Raw genomic sequence first — 22,247 nt, forward strand, 5'->3', positions numbered from 1 at the left:
GCGTGATGCATCTACAATTCATATCTCCTTCTGACTAGTCCCAAGTCTGATAAATACTCTCCCTCTGATAAGCCCATCTGGGATACAGATGTTTGATGCTGGATTCCTCAGACCCTCTCTTTCTCTCTGAGCCTTTGGGAGAGGAACTCCTTTGGGCTACATTTCTGGTTTCTTACTGGGGATGAAGAAAGAGGGAGCACTGAGTAAGGATTTGAGAAAGGAGGATTACTCATACACCAATCACTGTCCTTGCATGTTAGTGATCTATCTGCGGGTGTGTCCCCCACTTCCCAGCAACCCTCCACTAAACCATCAGCTCCTGAGTAGAGGGAGGCTGTACCTGGCACACTCTGCTCGTCAAAAAATGTCTGGCAAAGTATTTGTTGAAGTTGGATTCCTTCAGAGTCACAGAATAAAGGAATTATGAGGTTGAGCCCTGTGCTTTAATTGTAATGATGGGGATGCTATATATAAGTAATTTAGTTCAGAGACAACCACTAACTCTACCAAGTCACAGGCCCTCATAGAAATCCAGAGATCTACATCTCTGTTAATCCAAAGTTCTTTCAAACAATCCAAGCCATGGCACAGAAGAGCAGTCTACACTCCATGTTCTGCTTTTAGTGCCCAAGATTGGATTTAAACCCAGGAATTTAGATACAATGACTAAACCCCTCCACTAAACTATTAGCACTTACTCTGTGAACTCTTTATATTTGTCCCTTTGGTTAGTTTATGGGTCTGGCACATCACAAAAGCTTGATTAATAATTGTTTTTCAAAATATGGTTCTTGCCAATAAGAGTTATGAAAAATAGTCAATATTTTTAATAATAAAAATTCAGAACAAGAATATAAGGCAGAGAGGATACAGAAAGAATTACAGTTGTAAATGTGAGATAAATATAAGGGAATTGAGGGAAAGAAAACCTATACTCTCCACTATGGTCTGCCTTCAGATTTCTTCCCCTCAAAGAGGAAATTCATAGATAAATATTCTCTTTTAAACCATAATAACTAGAGATCTAAAAGTGTCTTTCTCATTGTGAACAGGCACTAAACATTTGAGAAAACCCACCAGCATGAAAGATAGACTGGAATTAAGAGGGGAGAAAAAGTAAAATATGAGTTGATTAAAGATGAATCAGATATAATGCACAGGAAAAAAGAAATTCAGAATTCATCTCATTTTCAGCCTCAAAAAATGTCATATCCTTAAAATAAAAATAGATTAATGTAGAAAGTCAAAGAGTAAGGTCTTAAAATATATGATTGCTAAAATAAAAAAAAAATCAATAGAAGAGTTGGAAGATAAACTCAAGGAAGTCTCCAAAAATTACAACAAAATAACAAAGAGACAGAACATATGAGAGAAAAAAATGAGAATAAATTCAGAGATTCATCCTCAGGAGTTTCAGAGGGGAAAAAAAGATCAGAGAATTAAGAAATATCAAAGTAATAATTTTAGAAAATTTTCCCAAGGTAAGGGGCATATATCCAAATTGAAAGGATCACTGAATATCAACAGAAGAATAAAAGGTCAACCCTTAAAAAAATTATCATAAAATCTCTAAAGTAACAAGGCTAAGATTCTAAATGATTTTTAATAGGAAAAAAATTCACCTCAAAAAAGACACAAAGTTATCAGAATAGAAACTAGAGGTAATTAATTCAAAATTCAAAAATTTAAGAGAAAATGTTTTCCAACCTAAAATTTTACACCAGGAAAAATGATCAGTTTTGGGTAAATGCAAAATAAAAACATTTTGAGAAATGCTTTTCTGAAAAAGTTACCTAAAAAATCCTTTCTTAGAAAGTTACTTAAGGATGTTTTCCAGTAAAACAAGGTAGTAAATTAAGAGATACTCATGCAATTCAGGACACAGTGGCTCCAATCCAAAAAAAAAAAAAAAAAAAGCAGGGAAGAGAAGCTCCAGGAGGACTATTGTAGATCAGACATAAAGATATCCGGTCAAGTTAGAAGAGAAGAGGAAAATGGAATGAACTAGAAAGAAGCACTCAAGAAGAGTGTTTAAAAAAAAAAAAACATTCTATCCATTAGGTGATATGATAAAGCATTTGAAAATAATTGAAGACATCAAAAAAGGAAGGAAGGAAGAAAAAAGAAGGGAGGGAGGGAATAAATAGAGACTCAAGGGGTAGGGTGTGTGTTATTGGGGGTGGGAGAGGGAGCTATGCCAGAAAGGAAACACAGTAATAAAATAAAATTTTGCTCTTCAACCAAAAAAATATTTTATAGTCATAATGTTGTAAATATACATAACTGATTCAACTAAAAATAGTAAAATAACTGTATAAGAAAGATGGAGAGGAGAGGGAGAAGACAACGTAAGAGTTAAAGTCTCATCTTCATAATAAGAGCAAGTCAATGCATAATGTTTAAAATTGATGAATCAAGTATTATAAATATAATATTTGGACATATGGAAGTTATTACCAGAAGAGGCAGATAAAATAATTAAAACAAAGCTAGAGAATGGAAGAAGGATGAGAAAGAGTTAGGCAGGAGATTGTCATTCTTCTTTTTGGTATAATTTGGTATTTTAACAAGGAGCATTTATTTCTGATAGAAATATTTTTAATTATCAAAAAAGTATAAATAGTTCCTTTTATTCCACAAAGTGAGTTTTGCTTATAGGGGTAAGAAAGTTTGAAACATGTCTGGGTCTACAGATAGAAAAGGATGTTACGATGGCAACTCCGAGGTAGTAAGGATAATAAGTTATAAACATATGGATAAGGGCAGTGGCAATGAGGATTTAGAGAGACAAGGGACCACTCTAAGAAGAATGATGCCTGGGTACCTTGAAAGACAGCTCTCTCAGTCAAGGCAGTGAGTTGCTGTAATGAGCTAGCAGACAAAAGAGAACAAGCCAGATTTCCCTTGAGAGCTCTCTGGAGATCCTGAGTTGGCAAACACTGTTGTTAGTGAGGTTTAGCTTCTGCTTAAGGTTATCAAAATCTAAAAACCAAACCCAAACAGAATCTTTCTTATGCAAATATTTCTGGTAATGTGATCAGTTCCCTGGGTATTATTATGTAAACAAAGGCTTCCCATCTGTCAGTTCTAATAATGATAATAATAACTAACGTTAGTTTAGGACTTTTTTATACTTTCGAAAACTTTAAAGTTACCAAGTACTTTCCTGTACCTTAATTTCATTTGATTCACAAAACAACCCAAGGATATAGGTAATCCAAAGTATTACCGCAATCACCCTCATTTTACAGATGAGACATCTGGGCTTCCAAAAGTGGCTTGCACAATTTACATAGCTGGTTAAGTAGCAAGGACTCCAGAATTCAACTCTGTCCCCTGATTGCAAATCTTACACTCAATCCTTGACAACACATGTCTGAGCTATAGGCAAATCCATTGGTGTTCATTGACTGCCCACGCACAGGAGCACCAAGAGGACTACCCACACACAAGAAGAGCATGAATTACTATACAAATCGTGGCCAAAAAAACACAAAGGCAGCCATCCGGGTATTGGCTGGAAGTTGAGATCTAGTCTTCCCACCTTCCAACAACATTATACCCTAAAGCAGGTGTGAGCCTTTTTATAATCTGTACAAAAGTGTTGTTATAAGTTATATGGGAGACCTTGCCCATATACAGAAATTAACAAGTTTACCATCCCCTTCTCTCCCTTCCAATACTTCTCAACCCGTTCATCAGCCATCAAATGGAAATCCTCTTACGAGCTTGTGTCTTACAATGGATGATACATCAGATCCATTTATTCATTAAAATAAACATAAAATAAACAACTATGTCTCAGCTGCTGTTCTAGGCACTGGGACAAAGACCCTGATCACACAGAGCTGATATTCCAGGCAAAGGAAAGGCAAAAGCAAATGCACAAGAAAAACATCAGAAGTGATAAGTGTTACACAGAGAATTTAGACTAGTTAACATAATAGAGATTGACAAGAGAAAACCCACCAAAGGGAAAATAAAGGAAAAGAGGATTCTAAGATGAAACAGCTAGTGCAAAGCCCTGGGGCAAGAACAGGCTTGACCTGTTCAGTGGAACAGAGCAGAGTCAGTCAGGCTGTGCCGGGGAGGTGGGGAGAATGCAGGGAGGGAGTTGGAGAAGTGGGCAGAGGTCAGGCTGCAGCAACGCCTGTGATCCAGGAGACAGGAAGGGAGCTTGAATTTTACTCTAAGTACAGTGGGAAAAAAAATTGAGAAGGGGAGTGGCATGATCTGATTTACCTTTTACATAGGATCTTTCTGGATGCTGTGTGGAGACTGGAATTTAATAGAGCAAAAGAGGAAGACTCCAGTCGCCTAAAGGGGACTTGCAGTTAGATGTCGGATGTCTTACATTCATAAAGCTGCTGAGCTGCTCAAACTGCATCAGGAATTAAGCACACTTGAGGCCTCATCATGGACTTGTGATACTCTGCTGGAAACCTAAGACTGTAAGAGGAATGCTCACGTATAATTGGTGCTGATTGGTTTCTATCAGCGTATCCCTGTTGGTTCTCTGTGAAGATGCCCTGGCTTCCTCTGATAGACCAGGAGGTTCAGCTTTCCTGTGTCTCAAGCACCTGGTGCATACGTACTTCACACTGTGTACACGGATGTCTGCTCCACAGAAAGTGAGTTTTGTAAGGGCTGTCTCTTGTCCGAGTCATCTCTGTGTCCCCAACTATCCAACACAACACGTAGTACCTCACAAAAGCTCAATAATATCTGGTGGAGTAGATGCATGTTTTATCTGGGGGCTGTGTGAACACTCTTTTGCCTCCAGAAGCCAAAAGGATAAGATGATGTTAGAAATGCACCCTACAAGTAGGACACCCCAAGCCCCAGTCCCTTACCTCCTGGGTGAGTCAGGGTCGAAGCAGGTCTTGTGCACGTCGGCCACCTCGGGGTCACAGCAGTCACCATCGTCAAAGTCGTTCAGCATGTTGTTGCACTCCACATGGCAGAGCCCGTCCCTGCGGTTCCAGGAGTAACATCGGCCCTGCAGGCGGCAGTCGCCCCCATCATAGCCCGTGAGTGGGTGCTCACACTCAGGGTCACAGTGGTCATTGCCAATCTTGCTGGGCTCGCAGTTCACAAGCACGACGCGGTGGCGCAGGGTGGAGTTGTGGACCTGGTGGACGCTCAGCTGCCAGCTGATGTTGTAGCGGCTGAAGGCTTCATTCAGTACCTCGTGCTGCCGGCGGATCTGCTCCTCACTCACGGTGGGGTTCAGGCCCTCGTCATCACAGATGTTCACCACCTGGTAGCGTATCACCTTCTCTCCCCGAAGGGGCCAGTGCCCATTGTACTGGGAGATCAGTTCCACGTTGTCACAAGCTGTCTGCCCACAGAGTGGGGGCTGCAAAGGCGACAGAATCTCAGGCTCTGGCTCAAAGTCCTGGAGAACCTCAAGCCGTGGGTACTTCTCATCTCTAAAGGGGGCCCACTGTTCTTCCAGAGGCTCAAAACTGGCTGTCAGGATCAGGGTGCTCAAATGCTCCACCTCACTTGGCTGCTGAGGACTGTGCTGGAGGTGGCTTTGTGGAAGGGCTGTTGACCATAAGACTAGCGTGCCCAGGTGTCCACGGAAATGGTGTCCGTCCTCGGAGCTATCCCCGCCCAGGAGCAAAGAGCGACATGATGCCATGAAGGGGCTGTGCAGGGGACCAGACTGGTCTGGACTACTGGCCACCTGGGTGCCATCCACATACAGGACCATGCGCTGTCCGTTGTAAGTGGCTGCCACGTGTGTCCACTTGCCTGGTTGGTACCGACTGTGGCCCATCACAATGGTGGCTTTCGTCACACGGTCGGTGCGAAGAGAGAAGAAGAAGCGAGCATCTCGCCTTCCCACATCCTTCCCTGAGCGGATCCCCAGGGCCCAGCCCTTGTCACTGACAGTGTGGGAGCAGTTGTCAAACACACCTGGGAAAGAAGGAAGAGTCGAAGGGAGAAATACCAGATACAAAGGGGATGGAGAAAGGGAGAAGAAAACCCATATAAATAGCAAGAATGTAGGTTTTTAATGGGAAAAAATAAGTGACACAGAGTCCCCGCCTGAGATGCCTGTCCGGTCCCCCATATCAGACTGTGCTGGCAACATCTATCCTCGAAAGGAATTTGATCTGAGATTCCCTCCAAGTTCGCGCATCCTGGCATTTTTCTGGGAAGGGGATGTCTACTGCAAGTGTCCGCCATCCCCTGGTACTTTATCACAAGTGTTCCTCACGCTGACTCTGTGCCCAAGCCCCCCGCCCTTTCCACACTTCCTGAGAAGTCATGAGGGCCTTCATAGTTATCACAAAAGAGAGTAATCTCCACCCTGCTTCAAAAGGTCATTTTTCTCCACTGAATACTGAAATGACAATTCTCATGGGGAAAATAACGGGAGGACCGTAACATCCCAGACATGCCTCCCAGCCCACTATTCCCTCTAGTGCCTCTCTAAGGGCAAGGACACTCATCCACGGTGAGCACTGTTCCCCAGAGCAAGCAAAATGGCACTGCCCCATGGTCCTAGACAAAAAAAATTACCCCAAACTGGTCAAATCATATGAATGATTGTTCTATAAGCAATAACGCCCACCGCAGTACAGAAGCGAACTTTCCCAGATTCATGAAGCTCCTCCCGACATGCTACATTACCACCCTGCTCATAGCGGACCCAGGACCATTAAGCCCTGTGGAATAAACAAAGGGAGTGCCTGTAATAACTATGTCACTAATAAGTCGGCAGGAGGAAGGAGCAGTCAGATGCAAAGGACCACAGATGAAAGAGGAATCCTGAAGGCAATCTGTTGGCCTTGAATGTTCCCAGAAACCCACCTGCAGTTACAAGCACCCCCCATCTCCTCCCAGCATCTCTTCTCATATACAGAGTCTCAGGAGAAGACTTTACTTGTAATGTACATAGAGGCAGTGCATTTACATAGAAAATTCTCAATACATACAGCTTTAACTAACGAACGAGTGATAGAGAAGCTGGCTGGCCTTTAGCTCAGATACCTGAGGCTAACACAGAGTCACACTTCCCCAGTCTCCCCCAGCCAGGAATTTTACATATTCCCCTAAGCTCCCACGTAATCTACTCAAACAGTACTTCTCTACAGAGGGTCTCTATTCAAAGCCATGAGTCCTCCCATTTTAATTACAGGCAAGTGTTCTAAAAGTAGCTGTTTTCATAAATAATAGAAAATATTCTCTTCCACCTCTAGCACAAATCAATAACTTGTGACTTAAAAAATAAAACGTTCTTTTTAACAAAAACAGCACGTTCCCAATCTAGTCATTCTAACAATTAGACTTCCACGTACTGGTGATGACTACGTGTAATGCAATGGTTCCAGATTTGTTTGTTTGGTTGGTCGGCTGGTTTTACAATGAGGTCTGTATGGTGAAGGAGTCTTGTACTGGATGGATTTTCAAGAGTAGACAAAGCTAGTGAGATCAATAGTAAATGTCCTGCTTCTTAGTTTCTCCGTGGTTCACTTATTTTCGTAAGTACATTTAGCCTTAATTATGTCCATCTGCTGATCTATGAACAAATGTGCTGAAATATTTAATATCAGAACCATGGAGTTACTAACCTCTCAGCTAGTAAATAATTGCTGGCTTTTAAGAGGAAAAATTGAAGAGGAGGCTGCTTTTTATTTGTTGCATATACACAGGTGTGTACGAGTTGGGGTATAAATTATTCAGCTTGACATATAAATTACTAGATAATTAGCTTATCATTTGCCAGGCATCTAATTACAATTTTGAATACTTTAACTTATTGTCCTTACAACTTCTAGTATCAACAAAATAATTGTTTCTACTTATTTATGTCATAGGAAGGTATCAAATTAGATAGTATGCCTAAAATGTTATTTCTAATTTCTTGAGATGTTATACAGAAGATGGAATTCTCTTATTATACTAGTCTAGTTCTGATTCATATAAATTTTAATTATTATATTAGATAGGATTTATTGGCCAAAGCACTAAAATAGTCCATTTTAGTTGTGAGTTGTAGGAAGTATATAAAAGTATTCCTTTTTGAATGATTACCAAAGTAATAATTCTTTGTGCTCTAATTTAATAAGATGTCCATGCAGCATATGTGAAACCTCACTAAGTGCTTAGATAACTGCATTTTATTTTCTGTGTTATTGTTGGTCATACTTCATCTATAAGAAGGAGAAGAAGTAGTTGTGGAAGCACTGCCCTGCACTCATTCCAGAAAAAAAAAAAAGCATATTTAACAAATAGAATTTTCTAACTCAAGTACCATGGGCTGAGTATTTGTATCCTCCCAAACTTCATTTGTAGAAACCCTAATCCCCAATATGATGATATCTGGAGATAGGGTCGTTGAAGGTAATTAGGTCATGAAGGTGGAGCCCTTATGAAAGGATTGGTGTCCTTTTAAGAAGAGAGCTACCTCTCTGTCTGCACTCCACCATGTGAGGTTATGAGAATACAGACAGCCATCTGCCAATCAAAAAGAGGTTTCCCACCAGATTTGCTGGTGCCTTTATCTTAGATTTCCCAGCCTCCAGAACAGTGAGAAATAAACTTCTTTTGTTTAAGCCACCCAGTCTATGGTATATTTGTTATAGCAGCCCGAACTAAGACACCAATGTAATCAACACCAGCTGTGGATCAGAATCACAAGTGGAAGTTTCACAAATACAGATTCTTGCAAAAAACCACGTTGAGAGCTGCTGCTAGTCTTTATTTACAAAATAAATCAAGCTTCCCACTGCTGCTCGGTGGATGGAAATTGCAGAAGACAGAAGTTGGGAGTCTTAGTAGTTTCCAACCAGTGAAAAATAATTAGAAAGACTGTTATCAACAAGTTAAGTCAGACATGAAAGTGGAAATCTCATCTGAAATCCCTATAAGTCATTTGCTTAAGAATTGCATCAGATCAAGCATTTTAGGTTTGTCTGAGGTCTCTCTGCAACCATAGTACATACTTGCTCATTAATTCAGAAAACTAATGGAATGAGAGGCGGTTAAAAGAGACAGGCGCCTGTTATGAATAAGTGCACAGATACGATGCTTTTAGAGAATACGGCTAACTGATTGTCTAGGATTGATAATTAATTGGGGCTTTTTATTATCTGTAATACAACTTATATTTAAGACTAATGAAATGGAAGTAAATACCTGCTGTTCCCACTGATGGATCTATTATTCCAAGGGAGGAAGCTGACATTGAAGCATGGTATGCTTCCATCTCCCTGAGAATCACTGCCATCAGCCCCAAACTCTTTCATGAGATCATGACTGTGTCCTTATGAGGATTTTTCAAAATTTCTAAGGACAGAATAAATGAATGTTTCTCCCCACTGCATCTCTATAGTCTTATAGTCTGTCCTGGTAAATCCCATCTTTCCAATCTGGAGAATCTGAATAGGAAAGTATCTGATTCTCTTCTCCTTGAGACTGAATAAACTGGTCTGTTGTTAGGCTGGAATTGTAGCCTGTGCTCAGACAAACACAGATTTAGCTCCCACACTAAACCTATAACCTGGAAACTCTCTGCTTCACCCCTAGCTGGTGGGGAAAGGATCATGCTTGGCCACCTGAAGGCCCATCACCCTACTAAACCTCAAAGGGTTTGCATTTCATCTCACTGTCTTGTTTTTCTTGGAAAAAGAAATTCCAGTCATTAGTCAGTTAGTCATTTCAGCTCAGTAACATTTATTGAACATCTTATGCATGCCAGACATTCACACTCTTTTCAGCTTTGGAAGAAAGGTAGTTTTCACTCTTGAGGAGTTACAGTCTGATGGGAAAGTGAGCAATATAGGAGATAATTTTAATATAGTATCAGAACTAAGATCAAGAAATATATAGGTGAGTGAAAACAGAACCTAATCTCAAGCCACAGAGAGAGAATTTCCTGGTGGGATAAGACCCAAACCTACTCTTGAAGACTGTGTAAGATCATTCCACACAGTGGGGACCAGAGACGGAGGGACAAAGATGGAAGGCACCAGAGACGAAACATGTCAAGGTAGGTCTTGTGCAACACAGTAAGGGGCTTGGACTGTATAGAGACTACCTGGAGGTTTCCTACTGCTGCCAGATGCCCCTGACAACCTAAGAGCACACAGATAAACTCTAGTACGAAATTCCCTTGGGTTGGTCTTGCCCTGCACACTAGTTCCAAATGCAGTAAAGAAAACTTTCCAAAGCTTATAGATGGACAACTGTGGCACAGGAAATACACGAACACATAAGAGTTCACCCATGCACCTGTTCAATAGAGATTTATGAAGCAATACTAGCTGTCAAGTTCAGTACTTGGCACTGGGGTTCTCTGTAGCAATCAAATGGTTATTTAACATCACGGGGAGTTCAGTATTGTGCAGAAGGTAATCCTTAAATAAATACCTACCATGAACTATGCTGACGGTTGGAAGTATAAATAGCTATGTGAGCACCAAAAGGACCTCTTTTTTTTTTAATGTGGACATAATATGGCAGAAATTCTCCCTAAAGTTACTAAATGTCAACTTTGAAACACTGGTCTATTTTGTTAATAACGTAACTCCAATCAAATCTGTCCATGAAACTGGAGTTACCTAGATTACCAGTCAGACTGCCTGAGAAGGTTAGGGAGACAAAACATTCCAAGAGATAAGTTCTGTTCACATAACTATTTATACTTCTAAGTATCAGAGCACAGGTCTTGCCAGTTCACCCTGAAACGTTTGTTGTAAAATTTCATAGAACTTGCATTTATATCAAATATCCACCTCAGCTGAATCTTCTAAACTGTGATGTGCTCTTTTGGTGAATATTTTTCCCTTCACTTCTTATCATGTAATGTTATCTCTTATTGATAAGTACTTGAGCTTTCTGAAGCAATCTTGTATGACTATCATTTACATGGTAAAGCCATCCTGTACACTAGGCAGGATTATTGCCATCACCAGCCTTATTATATAGATGAGGACTGGTTCTTTGAAGGAAACAAACAAAGGCTGATTTGTAGCACTTGTCAATTTCTGCCATATAAATCTTCCCATGGTGGCCAATTTTAATTTATCAACGCCATTGAACATGGAGTTGGAAAGAGATGTGTACATGGGCTCTGGTGAGCTAGTCTGAGCCAATTCTACCACCATAAAGACTCAAAAGGAAAGCAAAAGCAAGCCACCTTATGCCTCCTTCACCTAACTATTCAAGTAGATGTGGCTGCTTTGCTGGTGATCTGATGTTTTTTAATCATTGAAAAGGGGTAACTTTGACTTTAAGACTTACTATAAAGCTACAGTAATCAAGACATTATGGTATTACTGGTGAATGAATAGACAAATAGATCAATGAAACAGAATAGACAGTCCATAAATATATTCAACTTATCAACTACTAGGAGCAAAAGCAGTACAATGGAGTAAAGATAGTCTCTTCAACAAATGGTGATGGAACAACTAGATATAACCATGCAAAAAAATGAATCTAGACACAGACCTTATATTCTTCACCAAAATTAACTCAGAATGGACCATTAACCTAAATATAAAATACAAAACTACAAAACTCATAGAAGATAACAGGAAAAAACCTACATGACCTTTGTTATGGTGATGCCTTTTTAGAGACAACACCAAGACATGATTCATGAAAGATATAATGTATAAGCTGGACTTAAAAATTAAAAGCTATTTTTTTCTGCTAAAGACAGTATCAAAAGAACTAGAAGACAAGCCATGAGCTGGGAGAAGACACTTGCAAAGACACATCTGACAAAGGATTGTTATCCAAAATACACGAAGAACTCTTAAAACTTAACAATAAAAAAAAACCCAATTTTAAAATGGGCCAAAAACTATAACAGAAACCTTACCAAAAAAGATATACAGATGGCGAAAAAGCATTTGAAAAAATGCTCCACATCATTCTCATCAGAGAAATCCAAATTTAAATAGCAGTGAGACGCCACCATGCACCTATTAGAATGGTCAAAATCCAGAACACTGACAACACCAAATGCTTTTGAAGATACAAAGCAAGAAGAACTCTCACACAATTCTGATGGGAATGCAAAATGATACAGCCACTTTGGAAAATGGTTTGGCAGTTTCTTAAGAAATTATACATACTCTTACCATATGATCGAGCAATTGTGTTCCTTAGTATTTACCCAAAGGAGTTGAAATTGTCCACACAAAAACCTGCACATGGATGATTGTAGCAGCTTTATTCCTAACTGCCAAATCTTGAAAGCAACCAGGATATCCTTCAGTAGTTGAATGGATACACTAACTGTGGTCCATCCAGACAACAGATTATTTAGTGCTAAAAAGAAATGAGCTATCGAGCCTTGAAAGACATGAAGGAAATATTTATGTATACTAAGGGAAAGAAGCCAATCTGAAAAGGCCAAATACTGTATGATTCCAATTATATGGCATTCTAGAAAAGGCAAAACTATGAAGACAGTTAAAAGACCAATTGTTGCCAGAGATGAGAGGAGAGACATGAATAAGCAGAGCACAGAGGATCTTTAAGGCAGTGAAAATACTCTGTATAAAATTATAATAATGGATATTATTATACTTTTTTTGAAACTCACACAATGTACAACACCAAGAGTAAACCCTAAAGTAAACTATGGACTTTGGGTGATTATAATGTGTGCAGATCAACCTTAGAAAAGAAAAAGATCATTCTACTGAGCTATGTTGATAATGGGGGAGGTCATGCATGTGTATGAGCAAAGGATATGTGGGAAATTTCTGTATCTTTCTTTCAATTTTATTATATACCTAAAACTGCTGTTTAAAACACAAGTCTCTTTTAAAAAATGGGGATAAAGGTAAATGTTGTTTCCACTCTGGATTTTGAGCCTTAAAATGTCTACCTGAGCACTTAGTGACCAACTGGGCCTGTAAAATAAAATCTGTCCATCCCAGGTCTGTTCTTCAGCATCCTTCAACCACAAACTGGGATCACAAAAGACCTGCATAGTTTGTCTACATACCCTCAGGAGGGACTCTCAGCCCTGTTTCCTTAACTTCATCCAGCAGAAGCAAGATGGACTTTGATACAAAAGAAAAATGACCAAATCTCCAAATTTAGGAGATTTCTCTTTTTTCTCAGTCTAGCAGAGTAAAGGCTGACAAAGCCAGTACCATCTAAGCCAACACAATATACATGGTGAAACCAAGCTTGTGCAATGTTGAGATTTTATAACTTTGGATGTACATGTGATAGAAGCAAACACATTATAACTGCTGTTTATTCATCAAAACCACATTCTTGGGAGGAACACAGGGACCAGATCATCAACATGATTTATGAAATCACTCAACACCAAACTGAACTAACAGAGCCCATGGGTTAGAAAAATCAGATCAAGTGATGTAACTTGAAAAATGATGGTGATACTGAAGCCAAACATTTGGATCATTTTGTCTTAAAACTTAATGAATCATTCTTTCATAGAGTGGCTGAATGGATAATAAAAGAAGACTTATTCGCTAGCTACAAAAGATTCACTTTGGAAGTAAGGATACACACACAGCCTAAAAGTGAAGGGATAAAAAAAGATATTCCATGCAAATGGAAACTAAAAGAAAGCTGGGGTACACTTTTATCAGACTAAGTAGACTTTAAAATGAATACTGCAATCAAAGACAGAGAAAAACAAACTGTATAAAAAACAAAGAAGGATTTACATAATAATAAAGGGATCAACCCAATAAGAGGAAATGACATTTGTAAATTTTTATGCATCCAACATAGGAGCACCTCAATACACAAGGAAATAATAACAGACCTAAAAGGGAGAAATAGACAATAACACAATAATAATAGAAGACTTTAATGTCCCATTTACATCAATGGATAGATCACCCAGACAGAAAATCAATAAGGAAATATCAATCTTAAATTACACATTAGACCAGATAGATTTAATAGTTATATATAGAACATTCCATTCAAAAGCAACAGAATACACTTTCTTCTTCAGTGAGCATGAAACATTCTTCAGAATGAATCATATTTTAGGCTGCAAAACAAGTTTCAATAAATTTAAGAAGTGAAAAAATGTTCAATATCACTAATAATCAGAGAAATGCAAATCAAAGCTACAATGAGATATCACCTCACACCAGTCAGAATGGCCATCATTCAAAAATCCACAAATGACAAATGCTGGAGAGGCTGTGGAGAAAGGGGAACCCTCCTACACTGCTGGTGGGAATGCAGTTTGGTGCAGCCACTGTGGAAAACAGTATGGAGATTCATCAAAAGACTAGGAATAGGCTTACCGTATGACCCAGGAATCCTGCTCCTGGGCTTGTATCCAGAAGGAACCCTACTTCAAAATGACACCTGCACCCCAATGTTCATAGCAGCACTATTTACAATAGCCAAGACATGGAAACAGCCTAAATGTCCATCAACAGATGACTGGATAAAGAAGATGTAGTATATTTATACAATGGAATACTATTCAGCCATAAAAACTGACAACATAATGCCATTTGCAGCAACATGGATGTTCCTGGAGAATGTCATTCTAAGTGAAGTAAGCCAGAAAGAGAAAGAAAAATACCATATGAGATTGTTCATACGTGGAATCTAAAAAAAAAAAAGAAAGAAAGAAAAGAAAAAAACATAAATACAAAACAGAAACAAACTCATAGACATAGAATACAAACTTGTGGTTGCCAAGGGGGCGGGGGGTGGGAAGGGACAGACTAGGATTTCAAAATGTAGAATAGATAAACAAGATTGTACTGTATAGCACAGGGAAATATATACAAGATCTTATGGTAGCTCACAGAGAAAAAAATGTGACAATGAATATATATATGTTCATGTATAACTGAAAAATTGTGCTCTACACTGGAATTTGACACAACATTGTAAAATGATTATAACTCAATAAAAATGTTTTAAAATAAATGAATAAATAAAATTTAAGAGGACTGAAATCACATCAAGCATCATTTCTATTGCAATGATGTGAAATTAGAAATCCATTACAAGGAAAAAAACATCAAAAATATATGGAGATTGAACAACATGCTACTGATTGATTAATGGGTAACAAATCAGAAAAATGCCTTGAGACAAATGAAATACAACACACCAAAATCTAAAACATGATGCAAAAGCAGTACTAAGAGGGATGTTTATGGCAATAAACACCTACCTCAAGAAGCAGAAAAAAATCTCAAACAACCTAATCTTTCACTGAAAGGGATTAAAAAAAGAATAAGAAAGGAAGCCCAAAGTTAGCAGAAGGAGGGAAATAACAAAGATCAAAGTGGAAGTAAATAAAATAGAGGCTAAAAAGACAAGAGAAAATATCAACAAAACTAAGAGCTGGTTCTTTGAAAAGATAAAGAAATATGGCAAACCTTTATCTACATTCAGCAAGGAAAAAAGAGAGAGGGCTCAATTAAACAAAATCAGACATGAAAAATGAGAAGTTACAATGGATACCACAGAAATATAAAGGGTCATGGGAGCTTACTATGAAAAATTATACACCAAGTTGGACAACCTAGAAGAAATGGATAAATTCCTAGAAACATATGATCCTCCAAATAGAAGAAATTTCATGCAGAAATAGAAAATTTGAATAGACAATTACTAGCAAGGATGTTAAATCCATAAGCAAACACCTCCCAACAAACAAAAGCCCAGGACCAGATGGCTTTACTGGTGAATTCTACCACATATTCAACAAAGATTTAATACCTGTTTTCTGAAACGCTTCCAAAAATTGAAGAGGAGGGAGTGCAACCAAACTCATTTTATAAGACCAGCACTATCCTGATACCAAAAACAGACAAGAACACACAAAAAAAGAAAATTACAGGCCAATATCCCTGATGTGTGTAGATGCAAAAATTCTCAACAAAATATTAGCAAACCAAACTTAGCAATATATTTTTAAAAATAATATATCATGTGGGATTTATCCTAGATATGGAAGAATGGTTCAACATCTGCAAATCAATCAGCATGATACACTAACATGATACATTAACAAAATGGAGGCTAAAAGTCATGTGACCATCTCAAGAGATGCAGAAAAAGCATCTGACAAAACTCAGTCTCCATTTATGATGAAAACATTCCACAAAGTCAGTATATAGGGAATATGCCTCAGCACAGTAAAGACCATATATGACAAGCCCATAGCTAACATCGTGCTCCAGGGGGAAAACCTAACAGCTTTTCCTCTACTTTCAAAAACAAGTCAAGGTTGCCAATTTTGCACTTTTATTTACCATAGTATTGGAAGTCCTAGCCAGAACAATTAGGTAAGAAAATGAAATAAAAGGCATCCAAATTGGAAAGGAAGAAGTACAACTGTCACTATTAGTGAATGACATGATTTCATTTATAGAAAGTCCTACTAAAGATTCCATCAAGAAAATTCTTAGAACTAATAAACAAATTAAGTAAAGTTGCAGGATACAGTATCAATACACAAATATCTTGTGTTTATACACACTAACAACAAACTATCAGAGAGAGAAGTTAAGACAACAATCAATTTATAATTGCATCAAGGAAAATAAAGTACCTGGGAATAAAGTTACCCAAGGAGGTGAAAGACTTATACACTGAAAGTTACAATACATTGATGAAAGAAATTGAAGAGGACACATATAAATGGAAAGATATTTCATGCTCATGGGTTGGAAGAATTCATATTGTTAGAAGGTGCATATTAGCCAAACCAATCTACAGATTCAATGCAATTCCTATCAAAATTTCTATGGCATTTTTCACAAAGATAGAACAAATAATCCCATAATTTGTGTGGAACCACAAAAGACCCTCAATAGCCAACAGAATCTTGAAGAAAAAAAGAACAAAACTGGAGGCATCATTCTCCCTGATTTCAAACTAATCTACAAAAATAAAGTAATCAAAAGAGCATAGTATTGGGGAGAAGGTATAGCTTATTGGTAGAGTGCATGCATAGCATTCATGGGGTCCTGGGTTCAATCCCCAGTACCTCCCTCAAAATATATTACCTCCCCCTGTGCCAAAAAAATAAAAAATAAAAACAGCATAGTATTGGCATTAAAAAAGTCGGATTAGTGGAACAGAATAGGGAGAACTCATAAATAAACCCACAAATATATGATCAATTCGTTTATGACATAGGACCCAAGACTTTACAATGGGGACAAGACTGTCTCTTCAAAAAATGCTGTTGGGAAAACTGGATAGCCACTTGCAAATGAATGAAATTGGACAACTATCTTATACTGTACACAAAAATTAACTGTTAGAAAATGGATTAAAGACGAATGTAAGACCTAAAACCATAAAACTCCTAAAAGAAAACATAGGCTGTAAGTTCCTTGACATCAGTCTTGGCAATGAGTTTTCGGATCTGACTCCAAAAGCAAAGGCAGTAAAAGCAAAAATAAACAAGTGGGACTATACCAAACAAAAAAACTTGCACAGCAAAGGAAACCATCAACAAAATCAAAAGGCAATCTACCAAACAGCGAAAATATTGGCAAATCTTATATCCAATAAAGGTTACTATCCATAACATATAAAGAACTCAAACAATTCTACAGCAAGAAGAATTAATTTTAAAAAAGGGCAGAAGATCCAAACACACATATTTCCAGTGAAGACATACAGATGGCCAACAGATACTTAAAAAGATGTTCTACATCATTTATCATCAGGGAAAAACTACAATGAGATATCACCTCCCACCTGTCAGAATGGCTATTACCAAAAGAAATAACATATGTTGGTGAGGATGTGGAGAAAAGGGAACCCTTGTGCACTGTTGGTGGGAATGTAAATTGGTGCAGCCACTACGGAAAACAGGATGGAGCTTCATCAAAAAATTGAAACTAGAACTACCATACGATCCAGCCATTCTACTTCTAAGTATTTACCTGAAGAAAATGAAAACACTAATTTGAAAAGATACGTGCATTTCTATGTTCACTGCAATATTATTTACAATAGCCAAGACATACAAACAACCTAAGTGTTCATCAATGGATGAACGGATTAAAAAAATGTGGTAAATATATTCAATAGAATACTACTCATCCATAAAAAAAAGAATGAAATCTTGCCACTTGTGATGGCATGGATGGATCTAAGTAAAATAAGTCAAAAGGGGAAAAAAACAAATAATGTATGATTTCACTTACATATGGAATCTAAAAACCAAAACAAACCAACACACAAAACAAAACACAACTCATAGATACAGAGAACAGAACAGTGGTCAGCAGGAGGGTAGGAGATCAGGGGTGGGGAGGGTGGGTGTAATGAGTGAAGGGGTTCAAGAGGTAAAAACTTCTAGTTATAAAATAAGTGTAAGTAAGTCATGGGTATGTAATGTAGAGCAAGGTGACTATAGTCAATAACATGGTAGCGCATATTTGAAAATTGCCGAGAGGAAATCTTAAATGTTCTAATTTTTTAAAAAAATTATGTAGCTTTGTATGGTGATGGATGGTAACCAGATTTATTGTGGTGATCATTTTGCAGGATATACAAACACCCAATCATTATGTTGTATACCTGAAACTAGTGTTATGTCAATTAAACCTCAATTTTTTAAAAACGAATCTCTTTTAGCCCTTGCTTGAAACTGGCTTCCATTATGTATTAACATTTACTAAATTTAAATTTGTTCAAACACTTTATCTTCTATTTAATCTAAGTTTTGAGAGAAAGGAAAATAAATTGAAGGAATGTATCTTGTTTATTTTTATTCCTGCTCTTAACTCCAAAATTTGTATTTAAGGACTGTGGGTATCTCAACAGAGCTATACACTCGTGTTAGTCTTCGGGAAAAAATCATTTACATCCAGTTCTCTATTATTACTAACTGCCTGAATTTGGAATTAATAGACTCAGTTACTCTCCCTAGGTGGTAAAAAAATTCTAATTAACAGCAAACATCAAAGCTAAGGTGTGACAAATAACCATTTAAGTGGGAATTTAAAAATATGGCCCCTGTAAAGGAGCAATCCTGCTTCTTTCCATTTTGGGGGTTCTTTCTCAGCACTCAGGAGATCTGCTTATGCCAACAAGAAATAAAGAGGCTTAAACTACCTTTTATTAAATATCTACTATGTTCCAGACACTGGACATGTGCCAGGCCTTTTATACTCTACCACAAATTTATGAACTGAATTTAATTTCCTCACTTAGAAATGAAAAAACTGAGGCTCACAGAAGCTAAGCAAGTTCTCCACAATCTTCCATCTAGGAAGAACAAGAGACAGGGATGAAAACCAGGTCTCTTTGACCAAAATGTCCATGTTCTTTCCACTGCATTAAAACATTTCAAATACTAAAAAAAATAAGTGGTTAGTTGTTCTTTCGGAGCAAGAAGAGCAAAAAAGCTGGTGAGTGTGGCATTTTCAGACCATTTCTTAAAGGTGACCGGGATCTGACTCTCAAAAAAAATGTACAGACAGACTTCCACACCTGGAAATAGTCTGGAGGAGAGAAGAGACTGGCCAGCATCGCAGTTAACACCTCCAGGTTGGCCAATACCTAAACTGCCAGGATGCCTTGCTGACATTTGGTAAAATGCCTCAGTGTCCCCACAGAGTATTCTGTGACACATGACACTTGGTACTCGATTCTAGAGGAACCTGAGGTGAAGGAAGAGCTTCGTATCCAAAGCCAGGACAGTGACTGAAGGCTGGAGAAGGTAGGAGGGAGCTAATGTGAAGAACACTCAACTGAAAGCTTCCAAGCCAGTGGCTTCCATCTCCATCTCCTCTTTCTTCTTGGTTCCCCCACCAAGTATGTAACTAGTGGAGGAGGACTCTGAATTAGAAGAGCGTAACTAAAAAGGGAAGTGAGGTGGTCCAGGGAGGAGCTGCTCCCACCCCTCAAACAAGCCAGTCAAACCTCTCTGACTGCTCACCTCCTTCTCCACCAGAAATCCCCCCGCTCCTCTACTGGAATCTTCTATCAGTTGATTTTGACAGAATGGGGTCCCCTGAACACAAGACCAGATCTAGGGAGTTAGGCTTCAACAGTGCTCTTGGCATCCTAATGAGGAGGAAAGTATTCACCCTAGAAGTTATCAAAGCCAAAATGAAATTGAGAGAAAAAAGAATCTTCTGAAAAGTGTCAGGAATCAACCTGTCCTTGGCATTCTTATTTTATGGTAATGACAAAAGGGGAAAAGGAGCAACTCATACTCTTTTCTTCCTCAGAGCAGAGGAGTATCTGTGTTTCAGGAACAGTATGCAAACTTTGATTTCAGAGTGTTGAAATAAATGGAAAAGCCAAAAACTCTGCCTGTCTGAGAGGCTATGTAGGTGCAATGTGGGGAAAGATGCACTGAGACTTCATTCTCATATACCTACCCAATTAATTCTGCTCTCCAGTCAACATGTCACTTCCTGAACACTAACATTCCAAATATAGTCTCATCTCCATAAATAAAGCTACAGAGCTCCTTTTGTCTGAAGTGCCTCCCATCTACGGGTATGTCCTTCAAAAGTCAGCCCAAGTGTCACCTTGCCTGTGAAGCCTTTCTTGACCACCCTAGTCGAAGCAGGTTTCTGTTGCATCTCATAGTACCATTGCTATTTTCTTTATTCAACCAAACAATCTGAGAGTTCCTTGAAGACAAGAGCCTCTGTCAGACACCTGTGAATTTCCCACAGGGTCAAGGGAGGAACAGGTTTTAGTTCCTACCTTGCACCTGCTCTGCTCTGAAAGTCAGGTTGAATCATGAGAGTATTGATTCAGAGAAGGAACACATCCCACCAGTCTCGGTTGGGAGGTGCAGGGGGCTGCCCAATGGCCCTGCAATTGCATCTGACCTAGAGGAGTCATGGAAGGGGACCAAGCATTCCTTCCACTGTGCAGCTACAGGTGCTCAGACTTTCTTGTGATTTTAGATGTGCTTTTCCCAGTCATCACATAATAACCTGCTTCCCTCTGAGTCCTACAAGGTTGGATTACAGCACATGTGGTAAAAAAAAACTATGGAGAGCTTTTCTTGGGCAAAGACCCATTCTGGAGGGAAAACCTATGTATGATAGAGTCTCATAGAGGAGATCATTTAACTACAGACCAAGTTGGAAGAAGATAAAGATAAGGTCCAGGCAGAAATATTGTCCTTGGCACAGAGATGGCCATGGAACCTCATTTCCAGGAAAGCCCCTTAGCAGAGTTCTCTGTACTGCTGGGAGAGTGAAAGTCAGGAGTGAGAGTTCTGCTTCTCCAGGAAGGCCCAGTGACTTCCAGGAAGGTGAGGAGTCATGCACCATGTCATCAGCTCTTGTAACTGAAAAAAAATATGCTGTGTGGTACAGGTTTGTTTTTAGGAAGAAAATGAGCAAAAACAGGGTCGTGGTAGGTCATGATCATAAATCAACCTGATATAAGACAAGGTTCTTTTTCAGATGTTATGCCTGTGGCCTCTCTGCACAGCTATCTGTCTGCTGCCTTCTGCAGAACTACTTACCCAACACCCCACCCCCTACTGAGAGCATGAGGGGAACAAAAAGGGCCAAGGAGGAGGAGGAGATAGGCCATCCATCAAAGGCCATGCAACCTGGTAGAGAGCATGGCTATGTCAGCAGGAAGAGTGGGAGAAAGTGAAAAAAGAATCCCAGGGAGGCGTTTTTCAGCTGTTTTAGATGACTCTCCTTCAAGACAGGATTAGGCTCCACTTTTTAACTATGAGACCAAACTTACAGTGTGGGAAAAGGTCCTCCTGAGAATGTTTCACTATCTTCTTCCCAGAAAATTTTAAACATCTCTTTACATTTCACTCTTCATTTTAGTCTTGCCTTCATCATGCACAAAGATGACAGAAACCAGGAATGAGAAATTCCCATAGGTCACCCATGCATAGGGTGAAAGTCGATGAGACACATTGGCAGGGAGAGGGTTTGCTTTGTGATTGCCTGAGAGAGCAGGGAAACACAGAATGGCGAGATGGGAGAGAGGAATCCAAAGGCATATACAATCTCAGAAGAGGTGGTCCATACATAACAACCATGGAAAGTAGTTAGCAAGGTTACTGACACAGTGTCAAATGTTAGCTACTCTTAGACTTATTATTATTATTGATGAGGGATAGGAGGACATGGGGAGTTAAAAGAAATGCACCATCACCTTTTACCTTTAATCGGTAGTGCCTTCCTGGACCGCTGACAGTGCACACAGAACTCCTGAAAAGTCAACTCTAGACCAGAGCTGCTCAGATTTTATTGTGTGTATGAACAACATTTGAAGTTACTATTAAC

At 38.9% G+C, this 22,247-nt stretch overlaps 1 protein-coding gene across 1 annotated transcript in view; it reads right to left on the reverse strand.

The window, feature by feature from the left end:
• The window catches only part of PAPPA2 (pappalysin 2), a 245,644-nt gene that overhangs the window by 202,990 nt on the left and 20,407 nt on the right, over positions 1-22,247 (reverse strand). The window contains exon 3 of the mRNA XM_006199611.4: positions 4,854-5,925. Within this exon, the coding sequence (XP_006199673.2) occupies positions 4,854-5,925 (1,072 nt within the window). The remainder of the gene's footprint in view (positions 1-4,853; positions 5,926-22,247) is intronic.

This window comes from Vicugna pacos, chromosome 21 (assembly GCF_048564905.1).
Source record: "Vicugna pacos chromosome 21, VicPac4, whole genome shotgun sequence".
Lineage (NCBI taxonomy): Eukaryota > Metazoa > Chordata > Mammalia > Artiodactyla > Camelidae > Vicugna > Vicugna pacos.